This window comes from Neopelma chrysocephalum, unplaced genomic scaffold (genome assembly GCF_003984885.1).
Source record: "Neopelma chrysocephalum unplaced genomic scaffold, ASM398488v2 Primary Assembly neopelma1_71, whole genome shotgun sequence".
Taxonomy (NCBI): Eukaryota; Metazoa; Chordata; class Aves; order Passeriformes; family Pipridae; genus Neopelma; species Neopelma chrysocephalum.
In genome coordinates, this window is record NW_020897731.1 from 4,677,939 (window position 1) to 4,699,627 (window position 21,689).

At 37.6% G+C, this 21,689-nt stretch overlaps 1 protein-coding gene across 1 annotated transcript in view; it reads right to left on the bottom strand.

Moving 5' to 3' along the window:
• The window catches only part of CLNK (cytokine dependent hematopoietic cell linker), a 28,241-nt gene extending 6,926 nt beyond the window's left edge, over positions 1-21,315 (bottom strand). Inside the window, exons 1-12 of the mRNA XM_027686538.1 lie at positions 21,309-21,315; positions 18,785-18,944; positions 16,968-17,044; positions 16,621-16,666; positions 14,396-14,424; positions 14,033-14,052; positions 12,498-12,626; positions 9,584-9,611; positions 6,492-6,510; positions 5,486-5,549; positions 4,279-4,319; positions 293-426 (exon numbers count right to left, since the gene is read on the bottom strand). Coding sequence (XP_027542339.1) covers positions 293-426; positions 4,279-4,319; positions 5,486-5,549; positions 6,492-6,510; positions 9,584-9,611; positions 12,498-12,626; positions 14,033-14,052; positions 14,396-14,424; positions 16,621-16,666; positions 16,968-17,044; positions 18,785-18,929 — 732 coding nt within the window. The 5' untranslated portion in view covers positions 18,930-18,944; positions 21,309-21,315. The remainder of the gene's footprint in view (positions 1-292; positions 427-4,278; positions 4,320-5,485; positions 5,550-6,491; positions 6,511-9,583; positions 9,612-12,497; positions 12,627-14,032; positions 14,053-14,395; positions 14,425-16,620; positions 16,667-16,967; positions 17,045-18,784; positions 18,945-21,308) is intronic.
• Positions 21,316-21,689: the final 374 nt, after the last annotated feature.

The window sequence follows — 21,689 nt, forward strand, 5'->3', positions numbered from 1 at the left end:
ACAGATTGTATCTAATCTGCATTTAAAGCACATTCAGCATAGTATAAAAAAGTATATGCATATATCTATATATACCTATATATGTTTATAGATATAGATATATAGTCCTGTTAGGAAATGTTAGTCAAATTAGACATTCAAATTCTTATCTATGGTTTCAAGACCTCTTATTGGATTGTTTTGAAGAGTGCTGAATAACCACAGCTTTCAGAGGGGGTGGGGGGCGGTACCCTATAGTGTTAATCCTGTTTGCTAAAAATTTGTGGTTTTATGAAGCAAAGCTGGTCTTTACCTCTTCAGTGGGTTGGGTAAGAAATTGCATTTCCTGTTCTACAGGTGAATGTTTTGATTTAGTTTTGCATGCTGTGTATGGTGTAGGAGATGGTGACCTCTTCACTGTCAAGTTCTCTACATTTAGCGTGGAACCTGTAGAAGTAAATTCAGAAGGAAAAGAGTTGTATTCTTTAAATTAAACTCATAGTTTCACTTTACACAATGTTTTACTGAGTAAGTCTGAGAAGAGCACTTTTAGTTTAGAAATATTGTGATATTAACCTTTAAAATTCAGAGCTGTCAGTTAGGAGTGATCTTGTGCTAATGCAGCATCAGTGATTTCAGACTTTTCTGTGATGTCCCCAGAGATTTAACACAGTTTCCTGGTGGTTTTTAATTCACTTCAATCTGCCAGTGCACAATACCAAAATAATAAACTGTTAATAAAATAGCAAATGCTAAATAAAATACTGAATGTGGGACAAGGGTAATGGTTCATTCTGTTCCATTTTCACCTTTTGAGCTGCCTTTATTTGTGTTGGGTCCTAGTTGCTGTTATGTTGGATCATATTATATCCCCTCATTATCCATGGCCAGCCAGCATTGTTTCTGCCGAGCTGTTGAAACCTTGATGGATTCAGAGGTTTTGCTGTGCTGACAAATTTCAGTCTGCTCTGTGACTTGTTTCAATTAACAAATTCAAGACCAAGGGGTGAGGTTGCTCTTGCATTAAGATGAAGGTGGTGGTCCTTGGCTGTGTGCACCTGATCCATACTGGACCACTGATGGAGGGGGCTTGCATAGCTCAAAAGCCTCCTTCCAGAGCAAATGTGATTTGCTGTCTGTAGATTTAGGGCTGCTGTTTAACAGGCAGACCCAGTTCTCCAAGTCTCTGGGGAGCTGTGCAAGCACAGGGGATGGGGCAGGAACACAAAGCATGGGGTAATATGAGAGGCTCGGGTTAACTGATCAGGATGCAGCAGAAACAGCCAGAGAAAAGCAAGGGCTTCCTTTCAATTTGAAGATCAAACATAGTTTGCAGGTATGTGATATGGGGAAAAATTGTAAATTGAAGATGAAAAGCATCATATGCTGCTATACAACAGAAAACATTTTTGTTTGTTTTGTGCAGTGCTGGTGGGAGAAATGACCTAGTGTCTATTGTAAGAGTAAATGAGAAGAATGTGGTTACCAAAGGCTTCCATCTTTTCCTTCTGGTTACTGTCACCTGAGACAGTATTGTTTGCCAGAGCAGTATTTCATTGTGCTTTATCTGTTCAAGCTTTATCAGTTTATTATTCTTCTGCTTATATGTAGCATATGATAGAATATTAAATTTTACTTGGAAGACTTTCTTTTACAGAGGAGTAATAGTTTTCACTGTGTTTCACTGTTCCATTCGTATGTGTACCAAGTTGTGATTTATAATAGCGTTATATTTTTTTTTAAAACAACATTCACTGATAGCAGCAGTCAAACAGCCATGATCTTCAGCAGGCAATCAGTCTATTCAGCAATTAAATCACTGTTCAAAATAAACAGTGGGACCAGACATCTACCTTTTGTTTTTGTAATCAGTTTGAGTTGTCAAAATGTGAAGTACTGTTACTGTTCAACTGATTGCATCAAGATTTTTGCATTTTTGTTTGCATTGTATTGTTAGTGGCTATCCCCAGCTTTGTGACCTGTTCTGTGTATGTTTTGAAGATTTTTTTTTCTGCTGCAACCTAGGCTGTGGGACAAGAAGTGCAGAATTCTATTGTAATGCTCCTGTACTGAGTTTGGCTGGGGTGGAGCTAACAACAGCTTGTCAAGAAGTTGAAGAAGAATGTTTTAGATTTTTGCACAGAAAATAATTTGTTTTTAGTAATAAAAGCTAAAACTTCCAGAGAGAGAAATATAAAATCATTTAGCTTGGAAAAGACCTTTAAGATCGAGTCCAACCATAAATCTAACACTCATGTTCTTATATAGGAGTAAAAAAAAGGATATTAGTATAAATTTAATAAAATTAAGTCTTCAAATATTTTTTAATACAAATATGGACATAAAAGACAATTGTAGGGTACCAGAGGGAAAGGCTACTTGTGCTCTCCCTGTTGCTTCAGGAGGACAAGGCATTGACAGAGGGAAAAAGATACTGTGCTGTTCCAGAGAGCTCCCAAAGAGCCCTGGTAGTGATGGTAGGAAGTGTCTGAAGTGGCAGCAGCAAACAGAGATCTAAATGAGCTTTGTGAATTATGTAAAGAATGACTTTTAGTAAGTATCCAGAGGAGAATGTGTGCGATTGCACCCCCAGCACAAGAAGGAAGCAGCTCAGTGGAGGGAGCCCACCAGAATCTGGGAGCTGGGACCTGTGAAACAGAGCTGGGGGAGGTGGGCTTGTTTAGCCTGGCAGTGACCAAAGTTAAGTTGAATTCTACTTGATCTGAACAAATAATACAGTCCCTATGTTCTTCCTGATGGTATTTACTTTTACCATAAGTTCACATTATGCAGTTCATAGGTTCCTGGCACAGCTTAGAGGTTTGGGTTTTTGATAGAAAATGGTATTTGCAGAGGCAGTTACAGGAGAATTGAAGTATGCTATGTAGTCAAGGACAGTAGTAAGTCACCAGTGTGGATGATTCTTATAGTTCCTCAGTCCCCAAAGCCCCTGGGTCTCCCAAGGCGTGAACTCTATTTTTGAGGAATGGAGATACAGCATGAGCTAACTTGGCTGAATGACATTCAAAAAATCAGAAAGACAAAGATCATATTATTTCTAAGTATTCCATGTAAGGTACAGATACACCTCTTTACTAACCAATCTGTTTGTGAAAGATAAATACATGGAATTTCCTTTATAGCATTTTTTACGCTGTTCTGCAAAAAGAAATAATATTTACGAAACAGAATAAGTGTTTTCTTGTGCTTTCACAAATTCATAATCAAATTTGGCTTGCTCTTTGAAAGTATGTAAGTACATGCTGAGTTGGTTTTTTTTTTTGTCTCTTTTGGATTTATAAAAGTACTTTTTAAAGCAGGTGTAGGTATATTAAAAGGTAGGGATGAACCACATAGCAATTTTGGGTTAAATACTAATGAGACCATATTTTTCTAAAATTAGGTAGAGTTGGTGAATAACAGATACAATATGATATGACAGCAAAAAACTAACACAAGTGTTTGTAGAAATATTGTCTTCAAGGTTAGAGAGATTTTGCGTATGAATCTAGTGAAACTACTGTGCGCTGGATTCACTTCTGACAGTTTTAAGAAGTCCAGGGAAAATGAGCAGAGAGACATGGCCTTGGTTCCTGGGGAAGCCGTACCACAGGCAGTTTCTTAGCAGAGCACCCCGGCAATCAATGTTAATGTTGGCTTCCAGTATGTTCCCTTAGGTAAAGCCACAGAGTCCAGGGGAAGTCCTATTTCCAACCATAATTATTTGATAGACCTGCCTGATAATGGCACTTACATGTCCTTGCCTTTAGGAATCTGGGATAAATCTAAAGCAGTTTCTTCAAAGAGTGGTTTATTTGTTTACACAAAAGCATTAACCCCATAGTAGCTGCTCTATGATGTCCCAAACATCTGTAGCTTCCATTTAGCCCAGCTGATTGCATCTCTGCCTGGAAAAGCAGAGAAGGTAGTGCTCACAGCATGCTCTTTCTTTGTACTCCCAAGCAATTTGCCTTCTCTTCCTCTCTCCATTGTCCTCCAAATCCCTCTCCTGTTCTGGGTGTGGGGGTCTGCAATGGTTTAACATTTGCAGTGTAGGTTGGGCATTTCTTTGCTTGAACCAGGCATAGGGTATAGCAGGTAACTGCTTGTTTCTGCACTGCTATTGACTGTGCCATTGTTTTATTTGTTGTGTGCTTCCTTTATTTAATAATCTCTTTGCACTAACTCAGTGCACTGGAAATCCTCAGTGCAGATATACGTGCATAGCAACCAAAATCTGTTTCTTATTCTTATTTCTCCACATTTAGTTTGGTTTACAAAGCCATCTCTGGTTCTTACCTGAGCTGCAATTGGTTTTAGGGCTCCATGTACATTGAGGGCTAGGAAAAAGCATTGAATGAAGGCATCATCAGAAAAATATTTTTAGTGGCAGTGTAAGAGTCAAATTAGAGGGCAATGCATAGCTGTGCTTCCCCAGAATACCCCTTCCTCTACTCGTGTCAGCTTTGGACCTTCACAGGTTTTGGGTGGTAATTTTGTATTTAGTGTCTTTTGATAGATTTCTCTTCCCTTAATTTCACCAGCCACTTTTTGAAGTTACATACATTTTTTTTACTCTCCAGAAGAGTGTTTGGTAAGAGTTCCACATTTTAACTGCATGTGTAGTGAAGCACAATTTGCTTTTGTTCCCTGCTAATTTCACCTCATGTTTCCAGTCCCTCTACAGAAAGACCCAGGAAGCTGTTGTTCCCTGCCTGTTCTGATTTTCTAGGCCTCTGCTGAGTGCCCAGCTGGTATTTTATTGTGCTATTAATTGGAACACTTACACTGGGAAGAGCATCGACCAAATAACTTCGTATAACGGAGCCACTGATACCACACAAGAAGAAACAGAATACTAAGGGTGACAAATACTGTCACATTTACTCCAGACAATAATTTTATCTTGGAGAATGCCATCATTGTAAACAAGGCTAGATATGAGATTCTGTATTTGTCTAGGAAAGATGTTGAATCATTCATATACTTTCTGTGCTGTCAGCTATACTTTTGGTTTGTTGTTGAGTATTTTAGGAGAATATAGATTTAAAAACACATTTAGAAAAGATATTTGTGTGGGTTAGAAAAGAAAAATAGGACTAACTGTGGCAAATTTCTATGGAAGAATAATTGGCCTTTGAAAGGCCAGATATCTATCCTTTGTAAATAAAAATAGAAAATGAGTAGGAGAGAAAATTCTGAGGCTGGAGATAGCAGAGCTTCTTTATACAGTATATTTAACACCCTATCACAGAAATAGCAACAGAAATGTAATACAGCAGCATGCTATTAAAGATAAAAATTGGCTGTGCAATTACAATAGCTTGAAAGCAATTCCCAAAGATGGTTCTTGTCATGCATCAAGGCAAAACATAATATACCACTGCATGGCATCAGAAAGTGATATCATCTTGCTGTTATTGCATAGTGAGGCATAATTTTCTAGAGCAGAATATTTAGTCCTTGAAGCATCCAGTACAAACTCATGAAATTCTTATATTCCTACCTGGTTTCAGGGTGATGCTGTTGTGCTTGAAAAGATACTTCAGGTTTCTTCCCCAAACTTGTAACTATTAGTAAAAAATGATAAGAACTTATTATTTTCTCTTAAGTGTAACTGACAGTATCTAGCAACTACTGTGAAATAAATTAACTACATTCATAAATGAGGGTGAAGCAGTTCAATAGAAAAACTTAAAAGGCTACAATCAGTCTGGCTTGAATGAGTCAGCTAATGAGTTTGGTGGGAAACATTTATCCTAGTGGTGTGTTACATGGGGAACATTACAGGGTTTGCTGATGCCAAATATGGCTGAACATAAAAGTAAATAATGTAGAATGCTGAACTAGAGGTATGTGAAGGGTTCATAAATCCTTTTTATAGAACAGAATAGGCATTGAATTTATTAATGCAGTCAATACTATTTCTTGCTGAAAATCAGGAAACGGTGCCTTAATCCACTAAAGGAAATGCCAGAGGAAATGATGAACTTATTAACACAAACTGTAAACAGCATACAAGTCACGTAACCTGTATCTACCTTCCAAGTATTTTGGAGTAATGTTTTGCATGGACCTTCATGCACGCATACGTACACACACATGCACACATGGACCTTCACACACACACAGCTTAAGCTGTTTAACCTTTCTTTCAAAATTCTCACCCTCAAATTATGGGAGAGCAGCAAGATGGAGAAGAGTGATGTCCTCTGTACAGATCTCTTTTGGATATTCTTCTCTTGGTTTTTTAGGCTCCAACACACTTATTTTTCCCCAAACCTTAAGATATTTTCTTGGAACAAATGTGATACCCTGGTTCCCCACATAGCTGTAGCTAAGTCCAAGTTAAGTTCCTTTTTTCTGCTGCATTTTCCACAACTATTGAGATCTCTCTAAATCTCTCTGTTCCCACCAGATCTTGCTTCAGTTGGAATTTTAATGATAGACTATTTCAGTTTTGGAATATGAAAGAAAGACATCAAGTTTTTATTATATTATTAAATACTGACCTTGCTCTCTTCCAGGTGCCTATATAAAATGATAATATAGTAAATATTTTTCTTTGGATTAGTGACTTTAATTTACCCCAATAGACCCAACTATATTTCAGTTTTAAAGCAATTTATAGACATTCAATCATTAATGCCGGATCACTTTGTCAAAAACCCAGGCTGAATGCTTATGTCAGTCCACTGGTGACAATGAGAACTGAATTTTTTAGAGGTGTAAGTGAACATATGATTTATTGCAATGATCACCATTTCATGATGACTATTGTACATCAGATTAACTTACAATATGATTTTCCTTCCTTGATCTTAATTGACTGGAGAGACACTATCCAAAGAGTAAAATCAGTAATTTCTTTTCAGACTCTGACTGTACAGTACAGACAGTACAATTATTTTTACTGTCATGGCAGATACTTCATTCAAAATCCCTGTGTGGAGAGTCTTAATCCGTCATATTATGTAACATATAAGTGAATGATACACAGGTTTCTAAAGGCCAGAGTTTGACTCGTAAAATTTCACTCTATTTCTATATTATTTTGATTCACATGGGAATAGTAATTATTTTGTTTGTTGTTTAAAACATAAATATTTAAGAGAAGAATTGTTGACTCTGTAGATGTAGCACTTTGAGCCTTTCATATAAGTTGCTTTCAAAGTCCCATTCAGCTCTAGCCCAAGCTTAAAACATAGTGAACTGTGACATGAGACCTGTGGTCTCTGAGCTTTGATCAGCTGGGTGTTGCAAACCTCCCAGAACATACTGTGATTTCACAACCTCTCTGGGAAACCTGTACCAAAACCCTCATATTTAATTTTTCTTCCTTATTTCTGGTTGAAACCTTCATCATTTCAAGATCATTGCCTCTGTACTTCCACTGTGCGTTCTGCAAAGTGCCATGCTCTGCCTTCTTTATAATCATCTCTTCAGCAACTGGCTTGCTGCTATTGGGTTCCCCTAGAGCTGCCCCCTCTCTAGGTGAAGGGAGGCCAGCCCCACCAACCTCATTTCACAGGGCAGGTGCTGCACTGGTGACCCTCTGCTGACCCTCTCCTCTCTGTCAGCTTCAGCCTTGTGCGGTACTCCAGCTGTTGTCTAGGGAGTGATGAGTAAAAGGGAATAGTCCCTTCCCTTGATCTCTTCTCTGTGCTTCTGCTGATACAGCTTGACATGATGTTGGCCTTTGTGGCCACCAAGGACATGCCAGTGGCTCATGCTCAGCCTTTGGTCCCCAGGTCCTTCTGAGCAGAGCTGTTTCCTAGGGGTTTAGTTCATTCTGGGGCAGGATTTTGCATTTGTCCTTTCCAATTTCAAGAGGCTCCTCTGGACCCTTTTTTCCTGCAGCGTGGAGTTCTGGTGAAGGGCACTCCTTCTCTCAAACCTACTGACTTGCTGTTCAGTGTCTGAAACCCTGATAAGGGCACGCTCTGTCTCCTCCTACATGTTGCATCAAAACTATTTAGATGTTCAGATCTATATGAATGGGAAATTATGAATATTTTATCTTTTCCATGCCAGGAGACACACAATATTTTTCCTTTAAGAAGCAGCCAAACTAAGAGCCTGTTAAGAGCTGCAGTATTTGTGCAGCTGTACAGTACCTAGACAGAAATGTTAATTAGAGGTGTAAGATATTTATTGTACTTGGGAGCGTTTTCATATTTGTAGTGAGTCAGTATCTAGGACAAGACAAAGCTTTTTGTTTCAAAATAGTATCTTTCTTGACAATAGATTGAAGTGTTAATTACAATATTGTTATCAAACCATGTTTTTGTAACCATCTTTCAAACTAAAGGAATTTCTGACCACGAGAGGGGTGAGGCTTGGGGCAGCCTCCAACTGTGGAGAAGGAAAACTCAATGGATTTGAAAGTTAGAGCTAGACCAGTCTATAGATCTGTGCTACAGCCTACTGTATTAGGAAGCAGTTGGACTTTAGTATAGAGATTCCTTTCTTCTGTTTCTTTGCAATGAGAAAAAAAATAAAAAACAATTCAGTAGGAACATGTTGGTGCAGTAAATAAAACACTCAGTAAGAAGCACAAGATGCCATAAATTATAATCTATCTCTGAATTTTACAAACAATCTTCAACACTCTGCATGATTGTAGGGACTGTATCTCTTAATAAGTTTTAAAGAAAACCACTTGTCATAACTAAACTCCCTTATTGCTAAACCCATTTCCTCTGCTTCACTTCCTTAGTCTGAGTAGAAAGTGAAGGAACTTGTTAAAATCTTTTTTACAGAGACAGGGATCTGAAAAAAGTAATAAAAAAAAATCACTTTCCTTTACTAGTCTCTGTGTAAAAGTTACTGCTTTCTTCTTTATAGATGCCTATAACTGCATTCCCAGCATTGCCTCTTGGCTTCTGCCCTCAAGACAGAGCCAACTGGTGCAGGGGTCACTGGAGGTGGGGCTGCACATGCTGGGAGAGAAGGGGTCAGCTGGGAGGAGAAGGGGTCAGCTTAGAGGTGTAGAGAGAGAGGGAAGAGCCCTTCTAGCTTGTCAGAGAGGGGAACTCAGAGCCGCTGCTTCAGCAGTGCACTGGGAACAGAAATGCCTCGGTGGTGCCTGGAGTGGAGCTTGGCCCTAGGGAAGGAGTGGGGGAGGAGAGGGAAAATGGAGCTGAGGGATAACAGGCATTGTTAAATCTAGATATAAAATTTGTCTCTTTTTGTTTGTCATATTGAAAAGGGTCATCCTATTTTTGAGGTATTTATTTTACATCAGTGCTATTACGCTCCTCTAATGTTTGTCTGAAGGAGAGTGTCTCTCCTACTGCTCACTGTTCATAGGCATCCACAGCCTCGGGCAGTTATGAGAGATGCTTTTATGTGGATAGTTGGGAAGGTGAGTTTGCACTGTATCTATGTTTTTATTTCAGGAAACAACTTCGGGAACTTACCTGCCATTCAGAAGGGAGCAGTATTGAAAGTGCAACACACGTTAAAGACAGACATTTTATGATTCAAAGCTAATATAATTCTACTAGTTCTTTTACATAACATTCTATTACAAGAGAGGCTGTGTAGCTATGGAATGTATATGGCTTTTATGGTCCTGATACATGCAAAGATGAATACTTACTTCATTTAGTTCCTTAACAGATGAATGTCTGTAAAAGAATAAAAAAGAATAATATGCAAAAAAATTAATTATCATAAAATAAAAATCACTTTGAGTACTTAAATACTTTGATTACATTATCACTGAAAACTAACAGCCCTTGGCAAGGGAAGGGTTTTGTTACTGCTGTAGAAGTTCAGAGGCTGGTTATTTTTTTACATAAATTATTTGCAGGAGAAGGTTTTGGAGGAAGGGAATAAGAGAGAGAAGTATCAGCTTTCTTGACACTCTTCATCTCATGCCAAAAGGTCTTATTACACACTTTAGAGTCAGCTATAAATGGAGGTAAGTTCCTTGAAGACTGAAGAGTTTCAAAAATGAAACACAGAGGCAGAATTGAAAGTGTAGAAGGAAGGAGGTGGAAACCAGGGAAAGAGGAATGGAGAATGTTCTTCATGGTCCTGAATCAAGTAATTGTTTAGGTAATCTTCTGCCTTCTCCTGAAGTGGCTGATCAACAGGAGTATCATCCTTTCCTGGGAAGGAAATATTCTCCCTCCAAAAATGGACAAGGTATTGATTCTGACATCTTTTGTTAGATGTTTTGGTTCTGGTGAACACTCATGCTTTTTAACATCATGTATCTCATAATAAAAGAGACAGAGGATCAGATTTTACAGGTTATTTAGCAACATAAGGTGTGGATAAGCATCTAGTAGTTTTTGAAAGGCTCTGGGATTTAGTCCCTGTTTAGCCTATCTCCTGGACTCAGAAAATATGACTGAGTTATTCTGCTAAATCAATCAGAGGGAACACAAAAGGAAGATTTGATACAGAAAACCCTAAGAGCTATTTTTCAGCTGTGAGAAGGGGTCTCTTCATCATGTCTGTGCAGAAAATATCAATCAGCATGGACAGATAGAGAGGCAAGAAATTTGGGAATGATCTCTTCAGGCAAAGTTTCAGGAAGGCTAGGAGAAAGGAGAGGAACTGTTTTGCATTTGGATAGTTGCTTTTATGTTAGCTTCTGCAATTTGTTAGCTTGGTCTCCAGGGCCATTACTTCATGTGTGAAAGCCCATATTCAGGGCACTGGGTGCATGGCAAAGTTAGTGATATTAAAGGTGTGCTTGCAGGGCTGGCCTCTGCCTTGAACAGACATGCCACTTGCATGGCCTGCTTACCACAGGCATGTAAAAGTTTAAATCACACCAAAGCTTCTAAGATATATTCCAGGATCCTGCACATACCTATTTTTTTATGAAGCTATTTATAGCGTGTATAAATAATGATGTGTTAAATTTTAGAAGTCCTCCAAATCTTGTTGGAAAACAGAACTTGCACTCTTAAATCACATCTGTGGTTTGACAGCTTTGCTTACAGTCTAGCTGTAGTGTTGTACTCCTTTACACTGCAGATCATGTGTATGTTTTCTCCTTACAAAGCTGTAACTGGACTGAAGTTGGTGGACAAATATTTTGAGTGAAGTGATTGTGTGGGAAATTTGTGAACTGCCTTCCCCAGATCATGTGTGGTCTTATGCTGTGCCACTCCTTTCTTACTCATGTGATTAAAACCCCTACTACAATAGACATGACATGTATTTCTATTACAGAATTGGCTTTATAATAGGACCTTTCAAATCCAAGTGCTCTGCATACTGATGTCTGCTGGCAACATGGGTTATAACATTTCTCACAAAGCTTTCAATCTGTGTGCTGCTCTACCGAGGGAGGGGATCAGTCATGGGATTTGGAACTTTGCAGCTCCATGTCAGATCTTGCATTGAATATGAAGCTGCTTCACATTAATAAAATGTCTCAGCAACCAACAGCTTTTGGAACCTAATCTATGAAAAAATTTAGGCACCATTCAGGAAGAAACCCACCCCAAGAACGATACTTGGAGCTCACTCATTAAGTACATGCTTAACTTTAAACAAAAGATTATTTCCTTGGTTTGTAAGCTTATTTTCCCTCCAAGGGATTTGTAGTCACCTCTGTAAAATGAAACAAAATTCCATCCTGATGAAATAAAATTGAAATCATTTAAGGAAGGATGGACAGGATTGACACAGCTTCTGGCTGCAATAGGTTTTTGTCAGGATTCATTTGAGCATTATACCCCGTGGACCCTGAAATTGTGTCATTCCTCTTTCCAGCATGTCTGAGCACCATCCCCTGTTAAGAACGTGCATTTTGGTCATGGTGCAAGACCACAAGCACACCTGGTTACACAACAGTGAGCAGTGTATGTACGCGCTCATTCGACTAGGTATGAGTTGTGTGAAAAGAGCAACCAGACTCATAACCTGACATATGCATATGCTTGGTCATACATCTGGACACAAGCAGCTTGTTCTTCAGGACTTGGCAGAACTCATCCTCACTGCCACATCCTGAATGATCATGGGCATTGTATGACAGGAGTGCAAGATGGAGAGGGCAAGAAACGAATCATAGTCTGAATTTGTTGGCTTCATGGGCTGAAGCCAGATTTTGCCTACAGAGAAGTAATTTGTTTTGCTGAATGTCACATCCTTGGGATGTGGAATGTGTTCCTATATGTCTGATGCAGTCAGTGTATTTCCCCATCACTTGATTCACCAACTGTGCTAAATAAGTAGAATTTTTCTGCTTAAAAGTGGTTGCAAGACCTGTAAATGTTATTAAGAAAAAATGGGACAAACCTTAAACAAAGTGTTCTTGAAAGTTCTGCCTACTTTTCTACTCCTTCTTGACTGTTATTTTGTCAGTTTTTTTCTTAAAAAAATGCCAGTGTCACATTACACTAAATACCACTTCTCTCAATTATTCACAGCTGTCTAAAGAATAATTTCTTAAGTAAAAGCAGAGGTGCAATGGAAGTAAAGTCTTGCGGTTTGACCAGGGAGAGTGTTTTGATACTTAGGGAACAAGGATGAGGAATGCACCGTACCTTGAGACTTTTGCTGATATTGGAAAGGTGGGAGCTTGGCTGAGCGTGTTCCTCTTGTGAAAGAACTGGCTGCTTATCCTTGGCTCTGGAGGAAGTGGCTGATACTGCTTTGGCAGTGTGTTTGGAGGCCTAGAGAGGTCAAAGGAGAATTTGAAGAACTATTATGGAATAGAGGAGGTGCAGGGACTGTGTTGTAAGTGCAAGCTCTAGAAGTAAGAGACTAGAATTTTCTGAGAGCATTTCAATGTATTTTGCTGAGCCAAGCTCAGATCCAGGAGCTCCTAAGGGCCCTTCAATAGCAGTAGTAATATTGGATAATATTCTACATTTGCAAGACATTACCGTACTGTGTTATGTGCCGTTTAATACCGCTTTTGTGTGCCTCATCAGTATGTGCCAATCACATACAGCTTTCCAGTGTGGATATTTCTGGGTGGGTAGGCCTGTGTATATGGTCCAGCCAGGGAACACATTGCAGTTTCAGACAGAGAGGACAAAATGCTCTTCATCCCAGAAAACTCACAGGTGACATGGGCCTGGTGTTTTCTGCCAGATATGGGCACACTGCCCATGCTCTGAGACCAGGCAGTCACAGCCCAACTCTGGCTGGAAGCTGTAGCACAGAGGCTGGCTGGATAAAACTGGAGGTGCATCCATGGTGCCTGTCAGAACTGCCCTTCAGTTGTGGGCTCCTGGGGAGGGACTGGCCGCCATAATACAAAAAGAAATAAACAGTAGAATTTTGTAGAATAATGGATTGAGAATGTTCTTATTTTTACACTTTTATAATTTTGAGTTTGTGAAGTTACCCTGCCCTTTTATGCTATTTCACATTTTTTAAAGTAAATCTGAACATGTAGTGCTAATCGTATTTTAAAATTCTTTGTACGTTTTGGGGCAGTCAGTGTAGGCATGGAGGAATAAGCTTGTAAGTCCTAGATGACCTTTTGGAAGGATGTTTTAATTGTAGCACTTATTTTTTGAAGCTGAAAAGATCAAGAAACAATTAATTTTTTCTTTGTGGGCATATCATAGTAAAATATATTTGTGGAATAAAGCTTGGTCCACCTTCTGTGGGAGTAAGTGGAAATATTCCAGTTGATTTTTATGGACATGATTTAGAATTGTAGCAAAAAACATTGGCAGAATGATTTAAGAGGGAATGAAGTCAATATTAGCACAGTGAACAGAGCCCAAGGCACCAATCAAATTGATGGAAGATTTTTTTCTCCAGCAATTTATATGTGGGTTGAACCAGATACAAGATTTCTAGGTTTTTGACTTGTCTGTAGGCACAGCCAAATTGATTTTGAAGATGCAGGCCTGAGATCCTCCTCACGAACACTTACAGCTCATGTTTTGTTCTCCCTAATTTCACATCATAACCTGTAGGAGTCAAAAAGTACCGGGCAGTAAAAGAATGCTGGCTCACTTCCAGTCACCTAATTATCATGGGCAGTACAGATGGATGTGAGCATTTGTTGGCACTGAGTTCCCCAGGGACCGCAGGTAGGCAATCTCTTATGTGATCTTACCGTGGGGGAGGCACAGGTTCCTGGAAAAGAGGAAACAAAAAATCCCTGTAAGCTTTTTTCCTTGGTTAACTAGAGAGAAATGTGAAGAATTTAGATTAAGTAGACATGCCCATGTCAAGAGTCAAAGGGTTTATGTGCTCTACAGCACAAAATATCATGCTTTAGCGTGCCATTTTAAAACCACTGAGGAATAAAAGACATCTACATAAACCATGAATGCAAGTAAGTGAGATAATGTAGGACTGCAGATATGAGTTCTCTTATCCTTTAGTTAGTGCCAGCAAAATGGCAACCTGCTTTTAAAAATCTATTAAATGGCAAAATGATCTGTAAAAACTTTAATTGATGAGAGATTCAGCTTACCTGATGTCCCTGTATTTTCATTCTTCCTCCTAAAAATAATTATTAATAATTGTTAGTAGGGTGCTACTCACATAATTCACAAATTAGGTTATAGCTTTATTCTGTTATTGTTGTTATTATTACTGGTAGTCCAGTCCCATTTCTTGCACTCCCCCAGCTCTACCTCCAGCACTCTTTGCTCTGGCTTTCAGAATGAAACATTTGAGGGTGATATTTATTCAGGTATTGTAAATTTCATTGCTGTCTAATTATTGTTCAGAGACTTTATATGCTTATCAGGTTTGGGATGCATTTTTTGTCTGTCTTGATTTTTCTATGGAAATTAATAACAATATTGAAAAACAATGAAAGTAAATATACTTTTTTGTTTTCAAATTAGCCAAAATATGTCTGATTATTTAAATTAACATCTTGCTAATAAAAAATAATTGTACTCTATTTTCATTAGATTTTGATATTGAAAATATTCTCCTAAGTTCTACTTGCTGAAATCCTAACTAATGTAAAGGATATGCAGTATATCTCAAGCTCTCCTTTAAGTAAACCATAACAATTTGGTCTAACTAAAATAATGATACTTTAAGTGTTTAACAATTCTAGAAAATACTCTGACAAAAATTCTTCTTTGCTGTTTATGCCATCTTGTGGCAAGGTCTCTTAATAGCACTGGGCATGAGAATAAACATTAAGATATATTTGTTAACAGTGTAGTCATTATCTAAAAATAAGAGCGTCCTCTAAAAGCACTATTGCTCAGGATGTATTAAAAATACATATAAGTTGCATTCTCAAACTACAGAGTTTAATTTGTGTGCACTGGCTTTGGGTCATCTTAACATCAGCACACATCACATGGAGGCAGACAAGCATGTAAATCCAACCTACTAAATCCTGGTGGAATTCAAAGCTTTAGATAAACTGGCAAACTGTCCTTGTTTACTGACTTCTGCAGATTTTGAAGCTGGCTTACTGGAATTTATCTCATTTCAGATTTTTTTTTAATCTACATCAAGATTTGCTCACAAGAGTCAATCTAACCTTTAATTTTCAAACTTTATAGTGTTTACTTTCTCATAATCTGTAGGAATTATTTGGATCTGTGTTTTGCATGATAGTATGAAATAGAAGGGGAAAACCCAGCAAATTCTGTTTTATATGGAAATCTTTGAGTTATTTTTCTGGCTGATCAAATGCAATACTTACTTTCTAAAAATCAGCTGTTGAAGCAAACACAGAAAGGATCATATTTTCTTGGCTTGGCAGTTGCAGTCCTTTTGACAATATTTAGCTTATGGCTCAAAGGTTTGAAAATGGTAAGAGAAAAAATATTCCTTTTCAAAGCTAATCAGATATTTAATCCTTCAGTGGTTGACTTCATGATGTACTGCTGCATCAAAGTATATGAAATATAAAAAAGTGTATAGAAACTACTTTAAAAATAATGTTATAATTGAGTAAAACTATAAATTAGAATATTTAATATTTGGACATTTTAGTAGATTCTTGAAGAATAAGATAGCAATCTGTCTCTGATTTCACCACAAGAAACAAAACAGAACAAACAAAAATTAAAGGCACATTTGATTCTGAAGCAAATTTGCAGTTAAAGGTAAAGCAGCAGAGAAAAAATATATTCTAGATGATGTACCACACAATTAACTTATTCTTAGTAGATGAACATTGTCAAACAGCCTTTGTAAATAGCTGCCCTAGGATGTAAACCTAGTAGGAATTGCTAAAGTTGATATTGCTATTTAAAAATTGTTATTAGATTATCCTTTTCAAGATATTCATATAAAATGTCTGAGAAGCATAGGGAATGAAAAAACATGAGACCATTAGAAGGAGAAGTAAAGCTTAGCAGGGATCTTGCAGCCTGTGGTGGAAGAATTCGGGAGACATAGGCTTCCCCTGTCCCCTTATGTCCTCATAATATAGGAAAAGGAAAATCTGATTTTTAAATTGATTGGCTGCCTTTTCCTACCCCTTGAGGAACAGGGAGCTCTTGAGATAAAACATATCTCCTTCTGTAAATAATTACTTTGATGTTAGATGTTTGAAACAGTATTGCAAAATTTGCAGTAGGATTATTTGGAAAAGGATCTGCTGTTCTGAAAACCCTGTCTATTCTATCATCTGCAGTCTCTTCCTGTGTACAAAAAATAAATATGGAAGTAACAATTTCTATTTCTGTTTGCAGAAATGGGTAGATTTTTTTATTTTACCTCTAACACTTGGCACTCTCCGCCCCTCCAGAACAGATGTGTGAATCTGTTAATAAAACAAAATAAAGATGTGATGTTAGTCATCACCCTTGAAACTCTGTAGTAGAAGGGGTGCTGCTCCTCACTGGGATGCTTCTAATACTTAGAGGATACCTGCAGCCAACGAGTGAAGTCAGTGGTGAGGGCATTAGCACAGAGTGAAAGAGGAACGGCTCACAGGAACAGGTGTGCCCTTGTACGAGTGAATTTTATATGGCTAAGACTTTAAATAGACTGCACTTAACTTTAAAGAATATTAAAGAAAAGGGGAAATCCGTTTGTGAAAAAGGTTTAGTATCTTTACTCACAGTTGAGTATTGAGGGGGCTGAGATGGGTGCTCGCTCATTGGGGAAGTGGAACCTGAAGGCCTTAAACAACGTTTATCTGTAAAAGAGGAAGAAAAATCAAGCCTGAGTAATTCGGTATATGAGGTTTTAAGAAGAAGAGGTTTTAATGTTCAAAATATGCTTTTCAGATCAGGTCTTGCCATTTTTATAACATTTTAAATTTTCCTTTTCAAAACTTAAATGTCAATTTAGCAGCTGTATTAGGACATAAGCATGACCCTCGTAATAGCTTCATGCTTAAGCTCCTCACTGTGGTTAAAAAAAAAGCCTTCATAAGGTGGTACACCATTAAGGCAGACATTTAACCTTAACTGTGATTAGATTACTGAATTTGTTTTTCATTTGAATCTTTGTTCTTGGCAATGTTGTTGTTTTATTTGGATTTTGTGAGGGTTGTAGAGGTTTTACTCTCTGGAGAGCTTTTTAAATTTCTCTTTAGCTTTTAATAGATACTGGATCCCTGGCTGTCTAAAAGAAATGCACAGGTTGTATGCTAGCATGTGTTTTTGAGTCAGTAATTTTACATCTCAAGGGCACTGGTATTTATCTAGGAAAGATGGCAAAAATGTTAGCACTGAGTTTTACCCTTTTGAAATATATTTTCAGACCTTTCCTCACTCTTATATCTTGCCACATTATAGTTATTGGGCATAACATACAGGAAAAAATCAGCTTTTTGTTTAATGTGTTTTATCTGAATTCACAAACCAAAAATTACATCTTTTGGGTATTTCAGGACAGTCTTACATAAACAACGTAAGATGTTGACTGCTGACTGAAAGTTTTTACTACTAACTAAGATAAAAATAGTATTTGGAATTCAGATTTCCAAATAAAATGTGCAAGTTAGTCTTTGGAACATAATGTAGGATATCTGGATGTTCAGACTGATTGTGATCTGCTCACACACTGGTAAGTTTACTCGCTTTAAAATCCATCTATTTGTTTAGACATCAAACAAACTCCCACAAAGAATCAGTAGATAAATCTTTGCTGACTTTGATGTGAACTGGAGCAAGCTTTTGTAATACATTGATCCTGTATTTTCAGATACCTTTGGTTTCTGGTTTCCATTCTTTCTCATCTAGGATTTCCCTCCAGGTCTTTAATGATTTAAAACCTCCAGAGATTGTTTGTAATGACTTTGAGCAATGGATAGCTATGATGATATTTCACATTCATAAACAGGATATTAATTGGCTCTGTATGTTAGGGCATTTAAATTTGTTAGGGCATTTTAGTAAACCAAAAGGGGATTAATGAAACTATCTTGCAAGGTTAAGAATGCCTGAGAAATACACACAAAGAAATTGCTTATTACAGTTACTGAAAACAGCAGAGAACACCTTTAAAAAGGGTACATTTCTTCATCTGCAAATTATCATCTGGATGGAAGTTTCATGTGTTCTTTAATATGTTTTCCATCTGAAAGGTTTCTAGGCTTAAATAGCAGTGAGCTTTTCTGAAACGGTCGTGAGTTTGATCAGTCAGGTTTTTTGCACATTCAAGGTGGAATGGGATAATAGAGTTTCTCCCATGAGGGTAATATTAAAATTAAAAAACCAGTGTGTAATTATTAATTTAACATAACCTAATGGAAATAAGGGTAACTGTTGAATTTGAAGATGCAGACAAAGCTCTTCTCTTATTTCTGTCTACCAGTGTTATATTTCAGTCGAACCATTTCATTCTAAAAGATATCCACACTGAAAACCCTAAGTTTGTACTGCTCCTATATATGTCTAGGTTTTTCTCACTTTCCATAGACAGAAGTTACCTGCGTATTCAGATTCTTGTAGAGGTTTGGCAGGAAGGATTCTTAAAGCATGGATGGCCTGCAGAGTGGAAGAACTTATGGTCTCGTAATCATCCTCTTCCTCAGATAACTTGGGGGAAGACTGTAAGTCAACCCTTCCCTTCATTGTCAAATATTTGCTCTGGACAGAAGAAGAGATATACAGATAATATAATTAAGGTCAAGATTAATTTCAGATTTGGAAATACCTGATTACCATAACTAGATATTTTGGTACACAGGAAATTTTCTGATGGAAATTGAAGGGTTGGAAAGTAGTTGAGCAAGTGCTTGGAGTACCTAAATTTTTTTAATTTAGATTCATAAAATAGCCATTTGGGAGACAGTTTAGATGTCTCTCTGAATTTTGCCTGTCTGATCTTGAAAATGTAATGATAATGTTTAATTTTATGATCATTTGAAATTGTGTCTTTCATTATAGTATTATCCATGTGGTATTTATATTGTACTGACTGTTTACATATGTTACTTGCAAGAATATATTAACTAGCTGATCACAAATGTGACACTTTAAAATAAAAACATGCAGTATTTTGGGGAATTTGTGCTAGAAAATGTGCAGTTGAAGTGAATGCGATAGCAAGTATGTATTGAACAGTGGAATCCATAGAATATGGTGCTGAGAGTGACTCAGGATCTCTCTGCTTGTGTCTATGCACTTGTACTAGGTTTGTATTTTCTGGAGTCCTGCTCCACCCTTCATACTCACTGTTTACGTGCCGGAACACAATTGCTGGCTGCCCTCAGCACAGAGCTGAGATTGCTGCCGAGTGAACTCAGCTGAGGGTACCCCCGTCTTTGTAAGTCATATTTTGCTACCAACAGTATAGGTGCATCATGCACTTGGGTCTTCCCTGACGTTTTTTTTCTTCTCTTCTTGAACTCACTAATGATGGAGAATCAATAGCTTCCTGAGGTGTCTTCTTCTGCTAGTTAGCTGCCCTTTCAGTTCATGCTTTTTCTCTTAAGTGCTAAAATTTAAACCAATTTGTTTTACCCTCCAAGGACACTGAAAAAGTTGATTACTATCCACTTTATTTCAACCTTTTTTTATGCTAATGCCTATAATTATATTTTCTTTTAGTCTTCCCACTAAGCAAATATGCTTCTTTAAAGCTTTCCTGAGTTGTCAACCAATTTAAGAGATTTTGAACCTCATAGGAAAGTGTTACTTTCCTGATTGTAGACATCTCTCTCCAGGTTGTACACATCTTTGTTACAACATCAATCATACCTCCAAGAAGTGTTCTTGACAGTACATTGCAGGATTTTTGTAGCAGCACATAAAAAATACCACCACACCCTTGAGAGACCCCTGCAGGGCACCTGGCTTTTCAGGCATTTCTCTGCACAACTCTCCAGTCAGTAGCAGACTACTGTCAGCTAGGCTGAGGGTGACTATTTTTTTCAATCAATTGTGCAAACACTTCATGCATTTTCATCTAGACCAGGTTTCCATGTATCTACTTGTGAGACTGTCTTCTGGGAAATGTCAGAGGCCTAACAAAAATCAAGATATATCACATCTACTGTTTTCTTTCTCACTACTGTGGTCATATTTCTGCTGAAAAGGAAATTACTTTTGGTTTGAGGAGTTGATGAGATGTTCTTCATGTTCACATTAGCAATTATTTTACATGATCAGACCTATTATTTCCAAAAGATGCTTTCAGATTGACTTTGTTTAATAGTCTCCACAGGCTTTCTCATAAGAAATTGATGTTACCACTGTTCTTTTCCAGTACTTTAGGAACTCAGGACTCCTTGGAGAGTTCCCAAAGATAATCAATTAATGTCTCAGAAATTTCTTCAAATAATTCCTTAACTGCCTTAACATAAGTAAATATTCTCCCGACTGTTTTTTCCCTGTTCTGCTCTGTGGTATTACTCCCTTCTGTTTGATATTAATCTCATATAGCATCTTTTTATTATTAATCTTTCAGTGAGATCTAAAGCAGTCAAAGTATTGATTCCATCAACCTTCTTTAGTCAACGTTTACTTGTCCATCTTGCTTATTAAGCATAGACCTGTGCTTTATTTTCGTCTTTCTGTGATTTAAAAGGTATTTACACTCTTATACGTCTGAACTGAAGCTCAAAACCAGCTTTCAGATAAAAATGGGAAGACACTGAAATGTGTACTGTTGGCTTTTAGGCTTTCATCTGCAGCAGTTACATGTTAAACCTTGAGGTTTATGACTTATATACTTGTTCAACTTCACTCCTGTTATTTTCACATGATCTTATAAAAAGGTGTATTTAGATTCAGCTCATAAATGGAGAACTGACTAGTGAGTGAGTCACTTCTCCAATCTAGCTCATACATATATCAAAATACTCATGCTTTATTTTGCATTAGCAAACAGTGACAATTACATTTTCTGTTACTAGCATTATAGCCAGGACAAGATTAACGTGTGCCAGGAAATGTTTTACAATTACAATTACAAAAGTAAAATTTTAGGAAGAACAGTGTGGTACTTACAGAATGATAGGTGTTATCAGGAATAGTTCTTCTGGTTTCTGTATGAAATGGAGAAAAACTGTCAGCAGGTCTCATTCTGTAGAAAATGATACACTAACTAATAATTTATCTAACAGACTAAAAATCTGCCAACTGCACAGTATTTTAGAGATACTGAAACAAAGGAGATTAAGCAAATCCACCCGTGAGTTTGTTGACCTATACAGTGCATGAGGAAGTAGCTGTGTGGAAATGGGATTCACAACCGTAAGCACGTCTAAGCCTGCCTACCAAGAACACCCAAAAAAGGATGTGCTTGAACTCCTCTCTTTCTCCCGAGTTTTGCTGCTGGGTGCAGAACTGTGAGAGCTCACCATGGTGAGATTGGGGATCCTGATCTGG